Genomic DNA, 22,695 nt, shown 5'->3' on the forward strand with positions numbered 1-22,695 from the left:
CTCGTGCACTAGATTACAAATACACTATTGGAGAAAACGCAAGGGCTGCTGGTGCAAGGGCTGCGTTTTTTCGAAAAACGCAACTCTTCATAGTGTAGTACTGCAGAATGTTCAGTTGATTACAAATATAAAGATGTTTAAAGTTTAGTTGAGTAGAAGTTATCTGCAGAATTTTTTATTATTGTTTATCGCTGCATGTTATATATTAGTATCATGTTAGGAATGTTTATGTAATACAATGTAGTACTCAGCTTTGCTGATTACGTGCTTTGTTTGTGATTGTTGATCAATCATGTGATGACCCATTTTGGTGAGCATAATCTTTAGAGCATTAACATTTACAGGTTTGTTGATGTTGCATTATTGGGAATCTGGGAATGGAGAGCTTGTGTAACAAATTATTATATCTATTACTTTAGTAGGAATATATTATATTAAGTTTGATTTTGAAGTAGACATTTATAGAGTGTTTGGTTTTAAGTACTTATTTATTTATTATATTAAAGTATGAAGTTTAGTTATTTGTTTTCCACTGCTAAACTCTTAATAAACCGATACGTTATCACACGGGCGATAATGCTTTGGTAATTCTCTATGTTTTATATTGAAAAGATAACAAGATGTAAATGTAAATTAGGCCTCACTTAATCCTTTGTATAGTTTGGGCTTAGGGCCTTTTTAGCTCATGATAGCGGTATGTATCTAAGTTGTGCTTTTTCAGCATTATGATTAAGGAAAATATCTCTCACAAATTGGCATTTCTCCTTCCTCTGCACTGCCGCACCACCCCTGCTGCTCCACCTCTGCACCACCACCACTGTTGCACCACCAACTATACACCTCCACCTTTTAAGGAAACCTTAGATCAAGTGCAAAACCCAAATTCACTTTCGAATTTTCTTTTTTTTAAGCCGTTGAAAGATGCTTGAATTTCGAAAGGGTTTCAAGCTTTTTTTTCCTATTGATGGTTGGGATTTGTTCGCTCGTTTGCGAATTGGCCAAGTTTTTTTTTTCAGATAGGTTTTTGATTTTCTATTTGTTTGCCAAATTTTGTTTTTTTCTTTACGAAGTTAGTAGGATTAAGCTTGGTTTAATGATCTTTAACTTAGGGTTCAGTATTTGACGAACTTTTAGGACTACATTGCAAACATTTCGAGATAGTGGGTAGCTATCTGTCTGTTGGCAGATACGCTTGATGGAGCTTACAGATTACAGCAGCGATATAATCCTATTAAGTCCGTGAAGATTGATGCACAAACACTTTTGGTAACAACTTCTCCGCAAAGTGTTGTGTAAGCAGTGGCGGAACCATGATTTCAAAATCGAGGGGTCACAAAAAAAATACAAAAGATATTCAATATTGAAAATTTTACAACGCAAATACACATTTGTCTAATTCCAAACTAAGAAAAAATTACATAAACAAAAATAAAAAAATTACAAGTGCATTCGACAAGTCTTCATTTTTCGAAAACGATGAATAATACCATCATTGGAAACTTGTGGAAACACTTTTTTCTCAAGAAAAGTAACCAAAAAATCATTTAAAAATTGATCACCCATGCTATTTCGCGACTTATGTAAGTCATTCCCGAAAACACTCTTTCCACACTTGCCGTAGCAACCAGAAGAATCAACTTGATGAGCAAAAACATAAGTGGATAAGCTTCATTCCTATTTGTTTCAACAAACTTCATTGAAAGGGAAGAAAGATCATTGACATCTTGGAAGTCACCACTATCATCTCGCATAACTTCCATGAATATATCAAGTTGACAATCAAGAGTATCTAAATCATTAGTTGTAAATTCGGAAGGATAAAGAATGGCAAGTTTAAGTACCTTTTCCGTGTAGAAAGAAGATAATCCATCTTTAGGACATAAGCAAGCCATCCATGTAAGCAACTCCATATTAACCTCATCAAAACGGTTGTTAAGTTTTTGAAGTTGTAGATCAATTACTCCTATGAACACTTCCACCCAAAAATGACGAAGATATGTCACTTCTTCAAAAAACGTCTTAACCTTCCTTGAGGAATGTATTTATCCTCCATGCTGGGAATAACAATGGCATGTTTATTGCAAAAGGAGGTGACCTTACTCAAATGAATCTCCCATCCACCATCCCTCATTTTTTGCAATACGTTTTTAGTCAAAGAAACATGTCTCATGGCATTAACAATGTCTGAATCTTTTCTTTATAAAGCATTACACAAGTGTACCCAAATATTGTGGACATTAATTGTTCCATAAAAACAAAATCAAACAATTCTAGTAGGACACAACACCTTGAGTTTTTGATATCATCCGCATTTGAACGATTCTTTCGAATCATCACAAGTACATCGAAAATTGTAGGAAACAAGTTCATGACATTTTTTAGAGCTTTGTAGTGAGAACCCCAACGAGTGTCACTAGGTCTTTTCAAACCAAGTTCTTGATTTAAACTCGACCCTGTTTCAAGTTCACCCATTTCTAAGGATCGAGAAACATTTTGAGCTTGCATGTCTCGAATCATCTCTCTTCTTTTACAAGAATTTCCAACCACATTCGGCAAGGTTCCAAGTGTATCTAAAAGCCAACCACACTCATTATTCTTTTTAGCAACCGCAACAAGAGTTAATTGAAGTTGATGAGCAAAACAATGAACATAATATGCATTTGGAGTATCATCCATAATCAAAGTCTTAAGGCCATTTATCTCATCCTTCATGTTACTAGCCCCATCATAACATTACCCTCGAATCTTGGGACTTAATGAATGATAAACAAGAAAAGATATAATTGCACTTCTAAGAGACAAAGCGGTGGTATCCCCAACATGAACAAGTCCAAGTAATCGCTCTACTACCTTTCCCGTTTTCTTTTCAACATAACGCAAACAAAGAGCTAATTATTCCTTTTGGGATACATCACTGAATTCATCGGCCAAGATAGCAAAGTAATCATCACCAATTTGCTCTATAATCCGCTTAGTTGTTTCTTTGGCACAACGGTATATGATATCTTTTTGAATCATGGGAGATGTCAATTGAAAATTTTGGGAAGCATTTTCAAAGTTGACCTTTAAAACAACTTCATTATGTGACTTTAACCATCTATATAAAGCTCAATGAAATTTCCCCTATTAAGAGATTATTCATCTTCTCTATGTCCACGAAAAGCCAACCCTTGCCGCAATAGATAAGACAAACAAGAAGCTGAAGCTCTCAAGCGAGTTTTATGCTCACTTTTAATCACATCACTTACATCATCAAAAGTTTCAATGACTGATTTTTATTATTATCTTTCAAATGCATATATTTCTCATAAGTAAGATTGTGAGCACTTTTTACACCTCCAACATGTGTCTTAAACCTTTCTGATTTATTCCATGACCTAAATCCTCCATTTACAAATGCATCTCATCCAACATTAACTTCAATATCATTCTTTAAACAGTAACAAACAAAACAAAATGATGCGTCTTTCTCGATACTATATTCAAGCCAATCCCATTCATCAAACCAAAAAGCAACAAATGGACGCGGACACGGCCCACCAAGATATCTTTGAGGGAAGTTATGAGTTTTGGTTGACAAGGTTTTTTAAGGATATATGCCCTCCTAATCGCATTACGTTGATTTGAGGATAATCAATTATGTTTATTCTTTTTCCCGGGTCATGAGGAAGAAGTTCAACATCATAAACCAACTCTTCATTCTCTAGTGGCACAATATCCGTATTTGAACCACCCAAATTCATATCATTTTTGTTAATTTGAGGAGAATCATAAGATGGAGATGCACTAGCATTAGATGATGGAGTACCACTATCTACCGATGGCGTTGAAGAACATGAATTGTCTTGAGATTTCATTTTTTAGATCTAGATGTATCACTCATCGTTTCCTATATTCATTATTTAATACAAATTAACAAATATGAACTAACTATTAAACTATATGAAAATCAATCAATAAATTGCCATCATAAAGAAACTAAATCATCATAGAAAATTATAAATTAATTAACAATACCTAATTTATTCAAATTCACATTTCACAAATTCAACATTCACAAAAAAACATAACAACAAACTAACAAAGTGCATCAATCACTCATCACACTTCACAAATTCGAAAATTCACACATGTATGCAAATATTATAATTAATATTAACCAAATCAGATTTTAAATATACAATTTAGAATTAGGAAATAAATAATGTAAAAGAATTAAAATTTAAACTCTATAAATAATAATACCTGATGGTTGCTGGCTGGTCGAGTGGTCGGAGGAGCAATGCCGCCTGACGGTGCGGGACTACGGGAGTGCAGTGCGATGCGACGGTGGTCCGAGGTCGCCTAGTTGGCATGCGTCGTCATGCAGGCGTGCGACACAGTGGTCGACATAATTTCGCATGGCGGCGTCTGAAGTCTGAACTCGTCGAGACGTCGACCGTGGACGTGAAGTTGTGAAGGCTGCCTGGTCTGCCGGTGTGGGCAGTGCGGTATTAATTTTTTTTTTAGCTTGAGAATTAAGATAGTTGTGTTAGGAATGAAAAGAGGGAGAAAGTGATAGTGTTCAAAAATGAAATGATTTTTAATTTTTAATTTAATTCAAAATCTGATAAGAATTGAGAGTTGGTATACCACTGCAATTAATAAACATAAATTAAGTGTGCAAGTGGGCCAAAAGTGGCAGACAAATTGACATGAATAGCATGCGTGACCTGTTGTGCTTCCCTGATTTATTTTTTTTTAAAGAAAAATCCTTAATACTTTTTTTTAAAAAATTTGAGGGGTCACGTGATTCCATATGATCCCATGTAACTCTGTCACTGCAGTGTAGCCTTAACTAATTATGTTGAGAAACATCAAAGCAATTGTGTGTGGCTGCAAATTTGCATTGTGGATGTTGATTATATCAATAAAAAAAATTATAATGTGAATGTTGATTATATTTTTTAAGAAATTTATAATTGAATTCTTAGTTTTTGAAAATTGTTGGTTGATCGAATTATTTCAGCATTCAGTTGCTGGAAGCTCATTTACTCTGAGCCTATGGCAAGGAGACCGTTGGTGATAGCCTAGGGACAAGCTTAGGCATGATCTAGATACCTACTTGACATAGACCTAGGTGTTTGGCAAGGAGACCTTAGGTAGAAAATGGTTATAGACTAGAGATTCATAAAAGGGTATAGATGAAAGTGGGTGGTATGTTAAACATATTTCTTGATATAGTGACACCATTTTAAGCACTTATATATTCGTAGAGTCAACCTGAAAACATTTTCTGATCCCCGCCTTCCTGTTGAGTGAGATGACTTGAACCTGTAGTGATAAGCTCGAGTTCTTTTTTGTTAATAGCATATGATTACAGGTAGTACAGAGTGACGCTCCATCATCCTTACACAGGAAGGCTGCTTAGGCGCGTTCACATGCTAGATAAAGAATAACAATTCAGGGTAGTATTAGTTGTAAGCCATGTTCCCCTCCCTTTTCCGATGGATGAGGATTTCTAAAACAATATTGAAACGTGTTATGGTGGTAAAAGTTTCGATTAAAATATCTCTAGTTAGATCGCTTTCCCCTATCATTAATAGAAATGTTTGTCATTTTTGCAAGTCTGTCTTACTAACTTTTTGTCTTTTCACATGATGGGTTTCATGGGGATCTTTGACAGTTTACCTGCTCCGGTATATGCTTAGATGATGAAGTCATACATTTTGGCTCCGTACAGTTGATGGTTCTATACAACTAACAAGTTGAACAAGAGGTTGCTATATTTTACTCGGTCATATGTCATGAAATACATGCAGGAAAAGGGATATCTAAGAGTCATGCAATTTGTCTTCCACAAAGAGTCAATCCTGCCATGTTAAGTTTAATTCTTGATTAGAGTCGCTTCCATCAGGTTCCAGGACATTTTAATAAGGTTTGGACCTATTCTTTAATGGATGTGGCTTTATCCCACTCCAATATATTTGAACTTTAAGCAGTTTCTAACGTTTTATGTTGGATAAACAAGAATGATAATTTATGATAGGTCCTTTAGAGCCAAAGAGTGAATATGTTTCCAAGTTCTACAAAGAAATCACCTGTTCTAGGTGTTCCAGTTATGAAACGGTGGCGGACTCAAGAAGGCGTCCATCAGTAATGAGGGTTATCCGGGAGTGGTGATCTCCACTAGAACAAATGTGAGCTACCCTCGGGTTGGTTGTGAGGAAACCCCCTCCGACGCTCAAGTCAGCTAGTGTCCGACAAAGATTATAGAGAGAGAAAGTCTAGAGAGAGAGATAAGCTATTTTTAGTATGAGAGAGAATGTACCCGAAGAAATAGTATTGTTCGGCTATTTATAGATGTACTATTCACTTGACAGGGTATGTAATCTTTTGACACATGTATGGCTGTAATGAATCTGTTAGAGGGAAGATTCCATTTTTTTTGTCCTCTTTGTTGCCCACGACGGCAATCCTGGTCTCAAGTTGAAGGAGCATCAACTTCCTTCTTATGAGTTCGCATCCTGGACCTGTGCTGTCGGTCATGATGAATGTCCGTCAGCAGACTTGGGTCATACCCATACAACTAGCCCCCCAGCACCGTTGGCAGTCGTGATCGTCACCATCGCTTGCTTTAATGACGTGGACGAATTTTGCATGCCTTTTAATCAAGCCTTTGATGTTGGCACGTCTTGACATGCGGTGAATTGTGGATTTCGAAAAGTGTAATAATCATTACTCATTCTGGAATCCCACTCGTTTTTCCCCTTTTTATTAGGGTATGTTGTGCGAGTGACACTTGGCATCGATCTGTGGTAGCAGTTGATGCGTTTTTTAATTCCCACCATTCATTCTAATATTTAGAAACGAAATTCTTTTTTCTTTCCATTTTTGATTCAATTTCTTCTTCTTCCTTAAACCTTTTCTCTATGATTTTCTTACTTTTCTGCGAACTGCAAGTTACTATCTTGTAACTAAAAAACACTTTTTACGCCTCAATCTTTCTCAAAAGGGTTACTTTCTTGCATTTCCTTCTCTTTCTTGGAAGGATTTTCACAAATTTCCACAAATTCCAGTTCTTTTCTTCCTGCTTCGAGGGTTTTCTGGCTTTACCTCAACATTTTTTCCAGCAAGTTCTTGCTTCACCTGCTGTTTTTCGTGGAGCGCATTTGGTACTTTTTGGGAGTTCGCTTCAACTTTTCCGACGAAATTTCTCTCAGGTAACCCTTTTGTAACTCTTTGGTTTTTCGCTACTTTTCTTCCTTAGAATCATGTCGGACTGGTCAGATAGTAGAATTCCTTGGGTGGTAATTTTATGACCGAAAGTGAACCTTCCTCCCTTTTTTCTAGCCCTAGGGATGGGTATACAACTCTCTTAGCTGACCTCTCCCTCACGGCCGACATGGCCAAAGAACTTAGGTCAAAAAATTTGAACGAGAGCTCTACTCCTGAGCAAGAAAACCTAACCACCCAATATCTGTCCGCTAGGATGAGTGGAGATAATCAAACACTTAGGGAGTTACGACATTAAATTTTGGCCCCTTAGGGTCGTGAGGATTCCTCCTCCTGATGTCGCTCCCGGCCTCGATGTTAACCTCTGATGGAGCATGCTTGGTTAGATAGTTTAGCCGATGCTGGGGTGGTGGCAGACGCTAGCATTTTTGACTGACTTGCTCGTGATTCTTCCCCTTCTCATCCTCCTGTTGTTGATTTAGGTTCCGAGAACGACTCCATTGTCAGCATGGATGAGACTGGCTCTGTCCCTTCTACCTTTGGCCGAGATCCGTCCCCTCGTCGGACTGAGATTGCCCTAGGCGAGAGTTCCAGTATGCAACCTTCTTCCTGTCCAGAGCATATTCCTGACCGGGATGACGTTCTTCACTTTGGGAAGTGGTTTCCTTGGATTACAACCGCGGGCCCAAGAGCGTCATTATCTGTAAAACCTGGCGGCAGCCGCTTTGGAGCTGGATTACTGCGGAGTAGCTAAGGAATTATATGCTCTCCCGTCCGATTATAAGCTCGTATTCGCGGCTGAGGGGTCGAGGGTAATCGATTGTCCGGCAGGGCACATAGCTGTTTACGCTCATCACTTTGAATTCGGGTTGCGCTTCCCCCTTGATCCTGTTCTGGTGAAGATTTTAAAGGCTTTCAGTGTCTGCCTTGCGCAGCTTACTCCCCTGGCCATGAGGAATTTGATTGCTTATGTTTGGGTCTGTCGTTACTTGGGTTTTCCGGAGACCCTTAACCTCTTCCATCGGCTTAATTGGCTCCGACAAAAGGGATATGCTGAGAAGGGTTGGTGGTCCCTGACGACGGCCGAAGATAAAATGACAGTTTATCCGAAGATGAGCGGGTTAAAAGGTTGGCAGGGAGCCTTCTATTGGCGCACGGGCCCGACAGACTTCCCTCTTCGTCGGCATTTTACAAAGATGTTTCCGAGGATGGAGGATGTGCCCTCCTATGATTTGTCCGAGGCCGAGCAAGGGGCCTTTGATTATTTCGAGTCTGAACCAGAGGTTGGGGAAGGTGATGAGTCTGAGACGCGGATTCCCTGCACTTGGTTTCCTCATGCCAAGTATATTTTCAGCAACGAGCCTCTATTTTCTCTTTTCTTATGCCGAACTCACGCAGAAGGTCTGACATAGTTCTTCGTGAATGTTTAATTATTTTGTCGTTTCCATTACCGGCACTGATCTATCTTGACTTGTTTCTTTTTCAGGTGACGTCAGTTTGGATCTCAAGGAGCTGGGTTTAGACAAAAAATTGACACCAATGTCAAAAACTCCTGAAGATCCCATCTTTGACTACGACACTGTTCACGGACTCATAGGGGGTCCGCGAGGTGTCGACTGCAATGCCGGTCGCGATGGCAGCACAATTGGTCGTGCTGCACGCTGCGATAGGCAGACGCAAGGTTGTGCTCCTGGCCGGGGGAAGCAAACTCCTTTTTGGTCTGTCGTTCAAGTCCCGGTCAACAAGGGCGGTGGCAGTACCAACCGTAGGCATCAACGGGAGCCTGAGGTTTAGGGTCCTTAGAAACGTCAAACTGTAGATGTTACTTCTACAAAGGCGCCTGCTACCGGCCTCGAAATTCCGGATAATTCTCCTGTCCGGGAGTCTACTCCAATCATTCCTCGGACGTCTCCTTTTGATGCTGCTATGAGCAGTATTGGGAAGACATTTGGATCCGGCTCCTCCATGTGTCAGAGGATCTATGAGATTCTCAGCGCTCCGAGTTTCCTCTCGGATCTCGATTCGGAAATTTATTCTCGAGTCCGCGATAGATGGAGATGAAGAAGGTACCTCTGTGTGCCGCTGTTAAAGCCGCCTTCTCTCGCCGCCCAACTACTCCTGGGTAGTTGTATCGACCAAATTGGGACGTGAGGGAGGACGAGTCCCTTTAGGCAAATATTCCTGCAAATGGCGGCACTCAGGGGTATCGTCTTCTAAAGGGGCTCCAACTGCCAATAGACTGTCTAACTGACAAGTTGGTGGTGCCCGCGGCTCAGTTGGCCTATGACTTGGCAGTGGTAAGTGACTTCTTCTTTCTTCTTCTTTTTTTTTTTAAATTTTTTTTCCTCTCATTCTCTTTTGCAGGCCAATAACTCTGTTGTAAAGCAGGTAGCGTAGTACGTTGAGTATCAGCGCGTCGCCGAGAGCGCTGAGCTGGTTGTCAATGATATGAAGGCTGCTCGCAATGCTGCTGTTTCTTAAGCCAACCAGCTACAAACTGATTTAAAAGCTAAGAAGGGGGCCAAGTCTGAGGCCGGCAAGTAGTTGGCGGAACTGCGCTTGAAAGCTAAGGAGCTGGAGGAGGCCGAGAAAAAGAAAGAGCAACTAGAGCTTGCGTTGAAGGCTGCGAAGGACGAGATGGCTGTTGCTGTAAAGAATGCAAAGGCTGAGGTTGGCTGTCTTGCCCTAGTTGCGTGTAAGAAATTAGAGGAGTATGTTGGGCTCCTTGGTGAGAGATATGGCGGTGGGTGGCCGCGAAGAGGTGCGTCTACCATTCCCATTCGTCTTTTGACTAGGAGCAGATGGAGATTGCTTTTGCTGAGGGTGCTCATTTGCGTCCTCTCGCTGATGAGCCTTACATCTGTTCTGAGGAGGTTATCGCCAACATTTTACCCGTTGTTGAAGATGAAGAAGCGCCTTCCTCTTGAAGATTTTTAGCGGTCAGGCTCCTCTGTAGATTCCAATAGTTTTTAGTTTTTAGTTTTTTCAATATTCAGCCTATGACAACATGTAAACATTTTCTAACTGCGGGTTTTTGCTACTGAGTTCATAAGTGCTTTTTTTAAATGGCTGCCCGCGTTTTTGCTTGTAGTTGGCCGGCATGCCAGTAATTTATGATTCAGTTCCTTTTGTTTTTGCAATTTACATTGTGAGTCCGTTAGCAATTGTTGCAATTTTAGGATGCTTACCATTTGTATGTCTTATTATTGTCCAAGGCCTGTTATCTGGCCGTTAATTTCTTTGGCCTGTCATATGGTCGTTAACTTCCTTGGCCTGTTATATGGCCGTTAACTTCTTTGGCTTGTTATATGGCCGTTATTGTTCTGGGCCTGTTATGTGGGCATTAACGTCTAAACCTGTTATATGGCTATTTGCACTAAGCCTGTTATGTGGATGTTATTTTGCGTTCGGACCTGTCATATGACCTTATCTATATTGGGCCTGTTATATGGCCGTTGTCATACTTCGAGCCTGTTTTTTGGCTATGTGTTCTTAGGCCTGTTATGTGGCCGTTAGCATACAAATAAATACAAAATGAAAACACTTTTTTGTGGAACGCTAGCAGAAGTTTATATTATTCATGTAGTCAAAAGCGGCTCTTGGCCCATTTACATTCTACCATTCAAACATACTCATTCTTCGAAACACTACCATTCCAAAAATTTCTATTATGTCCATGCCCTGATAATGAATGAACCGGGAGCAAGCTTTTGGCAATGGCGTAGGGACCTTCCCAATTAGTGGTTAGTTTCCCTTCAGCATGCGCTTTACCAGTGCCCGCTGTTCTTCGCAGCACTAGGTCGTTTACATACAACGACCTTTCCCAAACCTTCTTGTTGCAATTGGGAAGTGCTCCCGTCAGCTTGTGCGCTACCAGCTTACTAAACCACTCCCCCTGTTGGTTTATGCTGTTGACGGTCAGAATGTGCTCCGTGATGCTCTTCTCTTTTAGTATATATATCGTGACAGTTTTTGGTATGCTAAATGAGTCAGAACTGGCTAACTTAGATAGGGCGTACGCCTTTTGTTCTCATCCCGCGGTATCGCCTGGATCTCAAAATGGCTTAACTCGGCAATAAGTTCCTTGGCCTTCTCCACATACTTCACCATGTTGGCCTCTTGGACTTCAAATTCTTCCCTCAACTGACCGCTGACCAACTGCGAATCCGTCTTTAAGAGTATATTTTAGTACCCGCCACCAAACACATTCTTAACCCAGCAATTGCTGCTTCGTATTCTGCTTCATTGTTCGATGCTAGGAAGGCAAACTTGATGGCGTACTTATATGAATTCCCTTTAGGGCTAGTCATCACTATGCCTGCCCCAGATCTGCTAATAGCGGAGGATCCATTAACTTCCAGCAATCAACTTTCCTTTTGCTCTGCTTCCTCCTCATTATGCGAGGCTTCCACAAAAAAATTTGCCAGGGCCTGTGCTTTGATGGCAGTGTTGGGCTTGTATTATATATCATACTTGGATAGTTCGACGGCCCATTTCAGCATGCAGCCCACTATCCATCTTCTGTAAGGCCTTTTCCAGCGCCTGATTGGTTAAACTTGGATGGGATGGCAGTCAATGTATGGTTTGAGCTTCTTGGCGGCGATTATCACAGCCAAAGCCATTTTTTCCACCAACTGATAACGAATTCAAGACTGTTAAGGATGTGGCTAATGAAGTATATTAGTTGTTGCCTCTTCTCCTTTTCCACTAATAACACGGCCGCGACCATTCTTGGCGAAGCCGAGATATACAGTTGCAATACGTCTCTGTTTTCTGACCTTGTGATGGTGGGCAGGCTCTTCAAGTGTTCTTTCACTGCCAGGATCGCCTTACTTTGCTCTTCTCGCCACTCGAACTTCTTGTTTCCTCTTAACAATGCAAAGAAAGGCAAAGGTCTATCTGCTGATTTTGAAATGAATCGAGTAAGGGCCGCCATCCTCCTTGTTAACCTTTGAATAACCTTAACTCTCTTTGGCTCAGATAGGTTGATAATGGCTTGAATTTTATCTAAATTTGCATCAATGCCTCTCTTGCTCATGAGAAAGCTGTTTATGCTAAATTTTATCACTTACGACGAAATTAAAGTTTGGGACGATTTAACCAGATTATGTTTAAGACAATGCAACAAACGAATGCAATGGGGATAAAAGGGGATGAACACACAAAAATGGTGACGCGGAAAACCCCAATGAAGATGGGTAAAAACCGTGGGTGGATGGAGATCCACCAATCTACTATGGCTCACTGTCTCTCTTAGTGAGTGACTGACGTTACAAAAGTATTTTTATCTCAAGTATTCTTCCGATAATGTTGCGTAAAAAATGACTAATAATCCTCTACTCTCTTTTATATGCCTTTTTCTTTTCTTGTCTTTTTCTCAACGAATACATAATAAATTCACTAATTATTACATTAATTTTGGTCCTTCAATCATGGGAGATCTTCCTCATTCACGCTCCAACGTCATGATCCCTGCTCCTCAACGGCTGAATTTACGCCTCATTACACTCCTTCCTTATTTAGCACTTAATGCTCTGCTCCAATCTCTCATTCTTCGCTACGTCTTTAAGTCATAGTTACTTCGTCATCATCTCATATGACATCATGTCATCGAGTCATCATGTCATTGCGTTAATGTCATCTTGTCAAAAAATTCAGCCATAACAGTTTGCCCCAATTGTTGAATCGGGGTAACACAAAATCCATGAGACAATTGTTGAGAGAAATCAATAAATCAAATGAAATTCCTTCTAAGTTATCAATATATCAATCTCGCTTTTGTCAATTATAGAAAAAATTTCCCAAGGAGACACAAGGAAAGAAGGAAGATCCGTTTAGGCGGTTATATTTGGCAGCCCAATGGTCTCAAAACACAAAAAGTAGTTTTCTTTTAAAATAGTCGTTTTAATTCTAACCGTTGGCACAATGTCATGGTTGCTCTTGATGGCATAAATATCTTGGGCGGTTAGGGATTCTAACTTTTATTTCAACTCCTCCAAATCTTTCTCTCTCTTTTAGTAAGGTAGTTTCCATAATTCTGCTTATTCTCTCCGTCGGAAAACCGATCAGTGATTTAAGGTAATTCTCACACTTCTCCGCTCATCAATTCTTTAATTCGTATTTCTTTTCTTCCTTGCACTTATGGCTCCTAGCAGACGCAGTATTAGAACATTCGTAAAAAACCAAGAAAAATCGAGAGGGAAAGAGAAAGTCGTAGAACAAAGGGTAGAGTATGAAGATGAACTGTCAACGATGTCAGAGGAGGACTTATTAAGGTTTTTAGACTTATGGAATTTGCCCGAAAGTATTGTCATTAGGAATGCTGAGTTTGACGAACCACCAGAGTCATATCCCCCCAAATGGGTGGTGCTCTACGAGTACCCTTTCAAAATAGGTCTAAGACTTCCCTTCACCCCCTTAGCAAGGGACCTGATGCAAATTTACCGGATCAGTCCTGGGCAAATTATGCCCCAGGTCTGGCGGATTTTGAGTGTCATCGACAGGGTGACGGCGTCGTGGGAAGAAGCCTTCACCCTCAACGACCTACTGTTACACTATGAAATTAGGGTCAAAGCAAAAAATAGAATAGCCCTACATGCAAAGGCGAGGTTAGAACCTCTGGTCGGGGGAATCCAGTCGAATGACAGAGGTTGGAAAAACAGGTTTGTGTTTGTGAAGAGGTCGTCGCTAGGGGAAGCTGGGACATCTTTGGTTAACGGCTGGAATACCGAAGGTGTGTTTATTTTCAGTCTTTTTAAGTTCATGTCATGTCGTTAACACTACTCTTACATCGTTTCTACTGCAGGTCTTAACCCTAAACTACTGTCGCATCGTGACGAGTCTCAGGGTCTTTGTGACAAATTTTTGAAAGTTCCAGAAGAAGACAGGCAGTTCAGAAGAATTTTTTTTGCTTCTCAAGTCAGTTGTTCATCTATGGCATCTGGTTAGTCTATCTATCCTCTCTGATTTTTTTTTTGGTAGGACGTTACCAGGAAGGGTTCCACGCTAATGACCCAAACACTACTGGACAGGTTCATCTCAATCGCGTCCTAGGGGGAGTCTGGACGGGCAAGCGTTAGCTGAGATGCTGCGCAAACGTAAGAGGGAGTCGTCTACTAACGCTGCGTCCCTGTCGTCAGCGTCGACAAAGAAGGACACGGCGGTCGTCGTCCACTTGGACGATGACAGCATGCGTCCGTCTAAGACGTGCAAAACTGACTTCCTGGACCCTCCAGACAAGAGCGGGCCTTCCTACACAGTGACCGTTCCTAACGACTTCATGTCGTTGGAGAGGTCCATATGGCCTGAGGCTGACAGGTTCCTTTTTCCCAGCGCAATGGAAAGGATCAAGACACATCTCCCCGCATGATGTCAGATGGGCTAGAACTCCTATTCCAGGTATAGACACTCGCTTTATTTTTGTTTTTTTTTTTCCTTGAGACACTATGCTACTACGACAATGACTTATGTCTTCTAAATGACACGCATCCTCGTTTTTCTACGCAGTCTTCTCAACATTTCTTAATGGCTTAGAGGGAGATTTCGTCTCTGCTGAAGGGTCATCTGACCATGAAGCAGAGAATGGAGAAGGCGGAGTCGGAAGCGAAGTCCAAAGGCGTTGAAGTGGAGTCTTGCAAGAAGGCTATGGAGGATATGGGAAAAACCCTAAAGGAGAATGGAGAGGAGCTGGAAGAGATTAGGCAGAAGGCGACTAAGCTGGAAGAATCTTTGCGTCAGGAAATCACGACGCTCCAGGCGAGCGTTGACGCACAGACGAATGAGTTGGATATGCTTGAGGCTGAAGTGACGACCAGAGTCAGGGCTAAGCTAATGTACCAGTTCCTAATGAAAAAGACGGCGTCGTGGACGCCACAGAAGGACATTCTCCTATTCCTCAAGCACATGGGGTCCATGAAGGATTTGATGGACGAGGAAGACCTGGCTGCGACGGCGGACGCTTCATCAAAAGTTGATGAGAACGCCCCGTCCTGTGCTGGGTTCATAGCGTCAGATGTGCCTGACCTTGAAACTGAGAAGGAAGCTCCAGCCACTGCCTTGCCAGCTGTTGCGTCAGAGGAGAAGGAAGCTGAGGAGGCCCTTGACATTTAACTTTTAATCTCTTTATATTACGCCCCTTTCACTTGAACTATTAATCAAACTTTGTTCTGGGTCACTCGAGGGAGTGATTCTATGTATTGTACTTTTGGGTCACCTATAGAGGTGACCATAACTTTTATCGTTTCAAACTTTGAGTCACCTATGGAGGTGACCATTACTTCGATGCTTTTGAATTTTAACAAAGTTAATCTTATGTTCTTACTTTATGTCTTGTGCATGTGTCTCGGTCGTTATTCTGACGTTTCTAGAGGATGGTCAGGCGCTTAGTAAGCCATCTTTGGTCGTTCAGACGTAACATTTTAACTTAGTGAAAACCATCTTTGGTCGTTCAGACGTAACGTTTGGATTAAATGAGTTTAGAATACACATAGGAAATACATATATACTTACGTGTGTTTGTGAGAGAGATAGATGAAATGTCGTAAGCAGTTATATCTTTAAAATGACTATGCCCCTGTTGTAGCGTCAGCTGGAGCAATAGTGGACCAAAAGACTTTATGTGGTAGTAAAATGCAAGTCTGCCTGTTGTCTTGTAAAAAATTGTCGGAACGTTAACGAGACGGACGGGAACAACTTTCCTGAAATTCAACAATACCCAGTGAGAGAACACTATGGTCGCTAGCGGCTAGCGACACAGATACAATAGCGTTATCGTATATATATATATATATTTTTTTTTTGCATAACGAAGGGAAAACAAAACTTATTACTTAGCTTAAAAGAAGTATCGTTTGAGGTGTGTGGCATTCTAGCTACGTGGCACAGAACTTCTGTCACGTCGGACCAATTGGTAGGCTCCGTTGCCTATTTGGTATGGTCCTTCCTATTTCTGTCCTAGCTTACCAGCGTTAGCCTCTTGTGTGTTCTAAAATACATTTCTTAGGACCCAATCACCTTCGACGAAGGACTTGGCTTGGACGTTTTTATTAAATTCCTTGCGACTATTGTGCTGGGCCGCCATGCGTACCAATGCTGGTCGCGCAACTCTTCAATGGTGTCTAGGTCGTTCACAAGTTCATCGCAGTTCTATCGCTCTGTCGCTAGACTACATCTTGCAGTCGGGACGCTCACTTCTGAAGGCAGGACAACCTCACAACCATATACTAGTGAGAACGGTGTTTGTCCAGTCGCAGTGCGCGGTGTCGTGCGATTAGCCCATAAGATGGAAGGCAACGCCTCCGCCCATTTACCCTTCTTGGCTATGAGTTGTTTCTTCAAAGAGTCAATGACCGTCTTGTTACTGGACTCAGCCTGTCCATTAGCTTGCGGATATCTTGGTGTTGACGTTAACAACGTTATGCTCCATTCGTCGCAGAAACGTCTTGTCTCGTTGCTAATGAATTGCGACCCATTGTCGCATACTATCTCGGACGGAACACCAAACCTGCAAATAATGTTAGTATATATAAAAGAAATCACTTCCTTGTCGCGTACCTGTTGAAAAGAACCTGCTTCAATCCACTTAGAAAAGTAGTCAGTTAGTGCCAACATAAAGACCTTCTGCCTGGGGCTGGAGGTAACTTGCCAACTATGTCCATGCCCCATTTCATGAAAGGCCAAGGTGTTAAAGTAGGATGCAAAATCTCACAAGGTTTATGCGTCATACCTGCATGTCGTTGACAACTATCGCACCTTGGCGACATACCTTATCGCGTCTTTCTTCATTGTTGGCCAATAGTATCCCATGCGCAACACTCTGTTGGATAAGCTGCGTCCTCCTGAATGATTTCCATAAGTGCCTTCATGCATGTCCTTCAGGACTTGCCCCCACTGATCCTTTTCAAACAACTTAGGTAGGGGCCTGCGGCAGATTTTTTGAACAGTACTCCTTGAATGAGTATGTATCGCGACGCTTTAAACTGAATTCTGTGTGCCTCTGCCTTATCTGTTGGAATTACGTCATTAGCAAGAAAATCATAAAGCGGTTTTGTCCAACTGACACTTACCTCCTCGGCGTCAGGGTCGCTCGCAGCTGCAAGGTTACCGATGTTATTAACAACTTTGTGGTTGTCTTGAAGCCGTTTGGCCGTCATCGCGACAGCATCCCCAGCATTCCTAGTGACAGCAAGATTTGCCAGATAAATTATAGGGACGGAAGTAAACGAAATATGCCTTAAAGACGATCCAAGATTGGCCAATGCATCTGCCTGCGTATTCTGGTCCCTTGGTATATGCAAAATGTCAAATGAATTAAACACTTTACTTTTACGCTGAGCTATTTCTAAGTACATGACCATTTTAGAGTCTTTTGCCGCGAATTCGCCTTTGACTTGGCTGACTATTAGTAGTGAATCGCTGAAGACTTTCAATGCTTTTGCTCCCATGTCTTCTGCAAACGTCATTCCTGCTATGAGCGCCTCGTATTCGGTTTCGTTATTCGTCGCTCTAAATTCACAGCAAATGGCTCGTACTATCTTACCCCTTGTGGCGACTTTAGCACAATGCCTCTGCACCACGAAAATTGGAAGATCCATCAACAAATAATATCAAAGAATCGTCGTTTACTTGATTAATCTTTACGACTTTGTCGTCCGCAAGCTTTTCTAGCTCTGGGCTAAAGTCTGCCACAAAATCTGCAAAGCTTGTGACTTGATAGCTGTTCTTGGATGAAACTGGATGCCGTACGCAATGAGTGCTATTGCCCACTTGCTCATGCGTCCTGTCAATTCGGGGTGTCGCAAGACAGACTTGATAGGATAGTTAGTCATAACGATAACAGTATGTGTTTCAAAATAGTGCCTAAGCTTTTTAACAGCTACGACTATAGCTAAAATGAGCTTCGCTAATGAAGAATACCTGGTCTCCGTGTCTAGCAGAGACTTACTAACATAGTAGATTGGTAGCTGTTGGCTTTCTGCTTCCCGCGTCAGGACGGCACTGATGGACACGTTGCTTACCGCGAGATAAAGCTGCAACGTCTCTCCGATGTTTGGCTTCGACAGCAATGACGGTGACGCTAAGTTGCTTTTAAGTTTCTGCAGCGCGTCTTCGTGTTGTTGCGACCAGTCGAAGCCCTTATTCTTTCTTAGGACGTCATAAAATAGATGGCATTTTTCTGACGACCGGGATATGAAACGATTCAGTGCGGCTAGACGACCGGTCAACTTTTGCACCTCGACGCTTCGTGGAGATTGAATGTTAATGATCCGGGCTGTCTTCAATTCCTCGTTGCGTAACAACGTACCCTGAGAACTTTCCTGCAGATACTCCAAATGTGCCCAGTTGGTCTTTAAACATTTGGTTGACCAATCGCTGATATGTGGCACCTGCATTTTTCAAACCAAAAGGCATAAGCTTATAACAATATATACCTTTATCAGAGACAAACGCGGTCTTTTCCTGATCGTCCGGATGCATCAATATTTGGTTGTACCCGGAATATGCATCCATGAACGTTAAAAGCTCGTGACCTGCCGTCGCATCTATATGAGAGAGAGGGAATGGATCCTTGGGACACGCTTTATTCAAATCTGTGAAGTCGATGCAGACTCTCCACTTCCCGTTCTTTTTGCTGACCACCACGACATTGGCTAACCAATCTGGATACTTTACCTCACGGATCCTTCCGGTGTCGACCAGCTTTTGAACCTTGCATTGATGACTTGATTCCTTTCAGGTGCGAATTTGCGTCTTTTATGCTTTACGGGCTTGTGACAGGGGTCTACGTTGAGCTTATGCGTGATGACGTCAGGACTGATTCCTGTCATATCCTCATGGGACCAAGCAAAACAATCTTGGTTAGCTTTCAAAAAAAAAACTAACTGACCTCGTATTTCTTGCGACAACGTCGCTCCGATTCGGACGACACGATCGGGGATGGATGGATCGAGAATCACTTCATCAACGTCTTGCTCGCTGGGCGCGTCGGGCTCTGACCCATCCTTTAATTGCTAGATGGACGCATTTGGGGGTTTGAGCGACGAACTATAACATTTTCTTGCAGATTTCTGCTCGCGCTTTATTTCCTGGACGCCCCACTTGGTTGGAAACTTCAGCGTCTGATGATAAGTTGAGGGGACGACCTTCATCTTGTGTATCCATGGAGTGCCGAGAATGATGTTATACGCAGACGGGCAATCTAAAACGTTGAATCTGGTTGGCAGGTTGACGCCTTTGGCTAACATTGGCAATGTGACCTCTCCGACAGTATGTTGCGCCTATCCAGTGAATCCTACCAAAACTATAGATTTTTTAGTAATATCTTTATCGCATAAACCCATACCTTCGAGGGCGCTTTTGAATATAATGTTGGCTGAGTTGCTCCCATCGACTAACACCCGCTTCAACAAGCAATTACTGACAGTCAGGGATATGACTAGTCCATCGTGATGCTCTACGTCGCAGACGTCGTCGTCATCAAAGGTTATTGCCATTGCTTCAAGCTTGCGTTCCTCCGCTGACCTGCAAGATTTAAAAACGGCGGACGAGGGAGTGCCCTCTCTTGCTAGCCTTTTGGCTGTGGAATACGTTAGTCCACATACATCAGACCCACCAGATATAACATTGATTACCTTTACGTGTGTGTGCGACGCATGAGGATCAGAATGCGCGGTATTTCTCCCAAAAAACGCTTTACCTTTGTCGCTTAAGAGGTCTTTTGAAGGTGCCCCTTATTAAGCATGAATGCAACCTCTCGTCGCAACGCAATGCATTCTTCTGTCTTATGGCCATGGTCATGATGGAACTGACACCATCTTGTTTGATCTTTTTGCGCTTCCGGTCGATCGCTCTTTTTTGGCCAACGGACGGGTGCTCCGATTTTGGACAAGGCATTTACGACGCCTCCGACATCGACTGAAAATTCATAAGAGTCTAGATCTGGGAAGGTCGGCGACTCCGTCCTTGCGTCACTACCTGCATTCTCAACAACGTCAGTAACATTGTTTACCTGATTTGAGCGACCATATGGGTGGCTTCGCCAATTATCCTTCGTGGGGACGAAAGCCTTCCGGTCAGCAGGGGTCTCTCGTGCTTGTCGCGTTGATATAGTGTTAAGGATGGCATCGCCCTCCTCCAGTCTCATCTGCGCTAGTGCTCGCGACTTGACTTCCTCGAACGTCTGGCACGGATACTTTGTCAGACGGTTGTATAACTTTGATCGCAAGATTAACCCTTTCCTGAAACATTCAATAGCAGTCTTAGTATCGAGATCTTTAATGTTAATCATTTCTTTATTAAAGCGATTATAATAATCGCGAACAGATTCTTTAGGCCCTTGGACGACGCCATATATGTCGCTCGTCTGCTATTCCAGGCTACGACTGCCTTCGAACTTCTCATAGAACTTATTGACTAGAGTGAAAAAATTGCCAATGCTCCCTGACCCGAGGGATCCGAGCCATTTGAGAGCGGGACCGGTGAGCGTGGCTCCAAAAGACTTGCATATGCAGGCCTCTACCAAATGCCAAGGAATTGACGCGTGCCACATCCGCTGCTTTTATTGGGCGACATGCTCGCCTGGATCGGTTGAACCATCATAATTGGCAGCGAGGGTAGGCAAATTGAGCTTTTTGGGAAGCACAACCCTCGCGATCCTTTCGACAAATGGTGACTCTACATAACCGTCTGGGTGCGCTCCACGATGCTTGGCGTCGGAGCCCCGGGGAGCTGGGACATGGGCTTCATTAAGCGCTTATTCTGCTTTTCGATCTGGACCATGCGCTTTGCCATAAGATTCGCTTCTCCTTCTCCTTGGTCGTTCTCTTCATTATTTAAGGGCTCTTCATCCTCGGGCTCTTCGTCTTTTTTAGGCTCCTCACTATCTAACTCAGAAAGGTTCCCCATGAAAGGGATGTCGTTCAGATTAGCGCGACGTCGGACCTTCGAAGCTTTGGACGACTCTAATTCTTCATGCAATTTCTGGATTCTCTGCTGCGACGTTGTGAAGTCGGTAGCTAGCCGCTCATTGGCTTGCTTCATTTCGAGCATTTCTACTCTCATCTGTTCATATTGTCTCTGCATTTCCTCGAGCTTAGGTGTTTCTCCCATTTGATGGATTTTGAACAGTAGATGGTCTGGTTATGGCCCACGGTGGGCGCCAAATTGTTTATGCTAAAATTCATCACTTGCGACGAAATTAAAGTTTAGGATGATTTAACCAGATTATGTTTTAGACAATACAACAAACGAATGCAATGGGGATCAAAGGGATGAACACACAAATGGTGACGCGGAAAACCCCAATGTAGATGGGTAAAAACCGCGGGTGGATGGAGATCGACCAATCTTCTATGGTTCACTGTCTCTCTTAGTGAGTGACTGACGTTACAAAAGTATTTTTCTCTCAAGTATTCTTCCGATAATGTTGCGTAAAAAATGACTGATAATCCTCTACTATCTTTTGTATGCCTTTTTCTTTTCTTAGCTTTTTCTCAACGAATACATAATAAGTTCACTAATTATTACATTAATTTCGGTCCTTCAATCATGGGAGATCTTCCTCATTCACGCTCCAACGTCATGATCCCTGCTCCTCAACGGCTGAATTTACGCCTCATTACACTCCTTCCTTATTTAGCTAAACCGTTACCACTTAATGCTCGACTCCAATATCTCGTTCTTCGCTATGTCTTTAAGTCATAGTTACTTCGTCATCATGTTAGATGGCATCATGTCATCGAGTCATCATGTCATTGCGTCAATGTCATCCTGTCAAAAAATTCAGCCATAACAAAAGCCTAGGAACTTTCCTGCTCTTACCCCAAAGACGCACTTTTTGGGGTTAAGTTTCATCTAGTACTTTCTTAATGTTCTGAGGTTTATGCCAAATCATCCACGTGTTCACGGTCAGTTTTACTCTTGACGATGGAGTCGTCAACATACGCTTCGATGTTTCTCCCCCTCTAATCCACAAATACATTATCTACCAATTTATGATACGTTGCCCCAGTATTGCGGAGTCAAAATGGCATCGCCTTATAATTGTACACGCCACAAACTGTGATGAATGTCATCTTCTTTCTATCGGCCTCAGCAAGCTTATCTGATGATAGCATGAAAATGCATCCATAAAGCTTAGAAGTACATGACCGCTAGTAGAATCTACCAGCTGGTCTTTTCTCGGTAATGGATAATAATCTTTCGGAGAAGCTCTGTTAAAGTCCGTGAAATCCACGCACGTTCTCCATTGGCTGCTAGCTTTTTTTACCATGACCACATTGGCTAACCACTCTTGGTAATCACATGGCTTAATGAAGTTTGCTGCCAGCAGCTTATCAAATTCCTCTTTAACGGCTTTGTTCTTTTCAGCGGAGAAGTTCCTCTTCTTTTCTTTAATAGGGCAGACAGTGTTGTCTACATTCATGCGATGTACCATCATAGTCGGATCAATTCCCGGCATCTCATCCGCCGACAACGCGAAGA

The 22,695-nt window shown here is 42.2% G+C and overlaps 1 protein-coding gene and 1 pseudogene across 1 annotated transcript; one reads left to right on the forward strand and one right to left on the reverse strand.

Annotated features, from left to right (window-relative positions):
* Positions 1–1,544: 1,544 nt before the first annotated feature.
* On the reverse strand, positions 1,545–1,910 carry LOC125494038 (uncharacterized). The gene has a single exon (XM_048637533.1). The coding sequence runs from the start codon at positions 1,908–1,910 to the stop codon at positions 1,545–1,547; it is 366 nt and encodes a 121-aa protein (XP_048493490.1).
* Positions 1,911–5,639: 3,729 nt separating this feature from the next.
* The window catches only part of LOC130590785 (SKP1-like protein 21), a 36,730-nt pseudogene continuing 19,674 nt past the window's right edge, over positions 5,640–22,695 (forward strand).

This window comes from Beta vulgaris, chromosome 3, assembly GCF_026745355.1.
Source record: "Beta vulgaris subsp. vulgaris cultivar EL10 chromosome 3, EL10.2, whole genome shotgun sequence".
NCBI classification, from domain to species: domain Eukaryota; kingdom Viridiplantae; phylum Streptophyta; class Magnoliopsida; order Caryophyllales; family Amaranthaceae; genus Beta; species Beta vulgaris.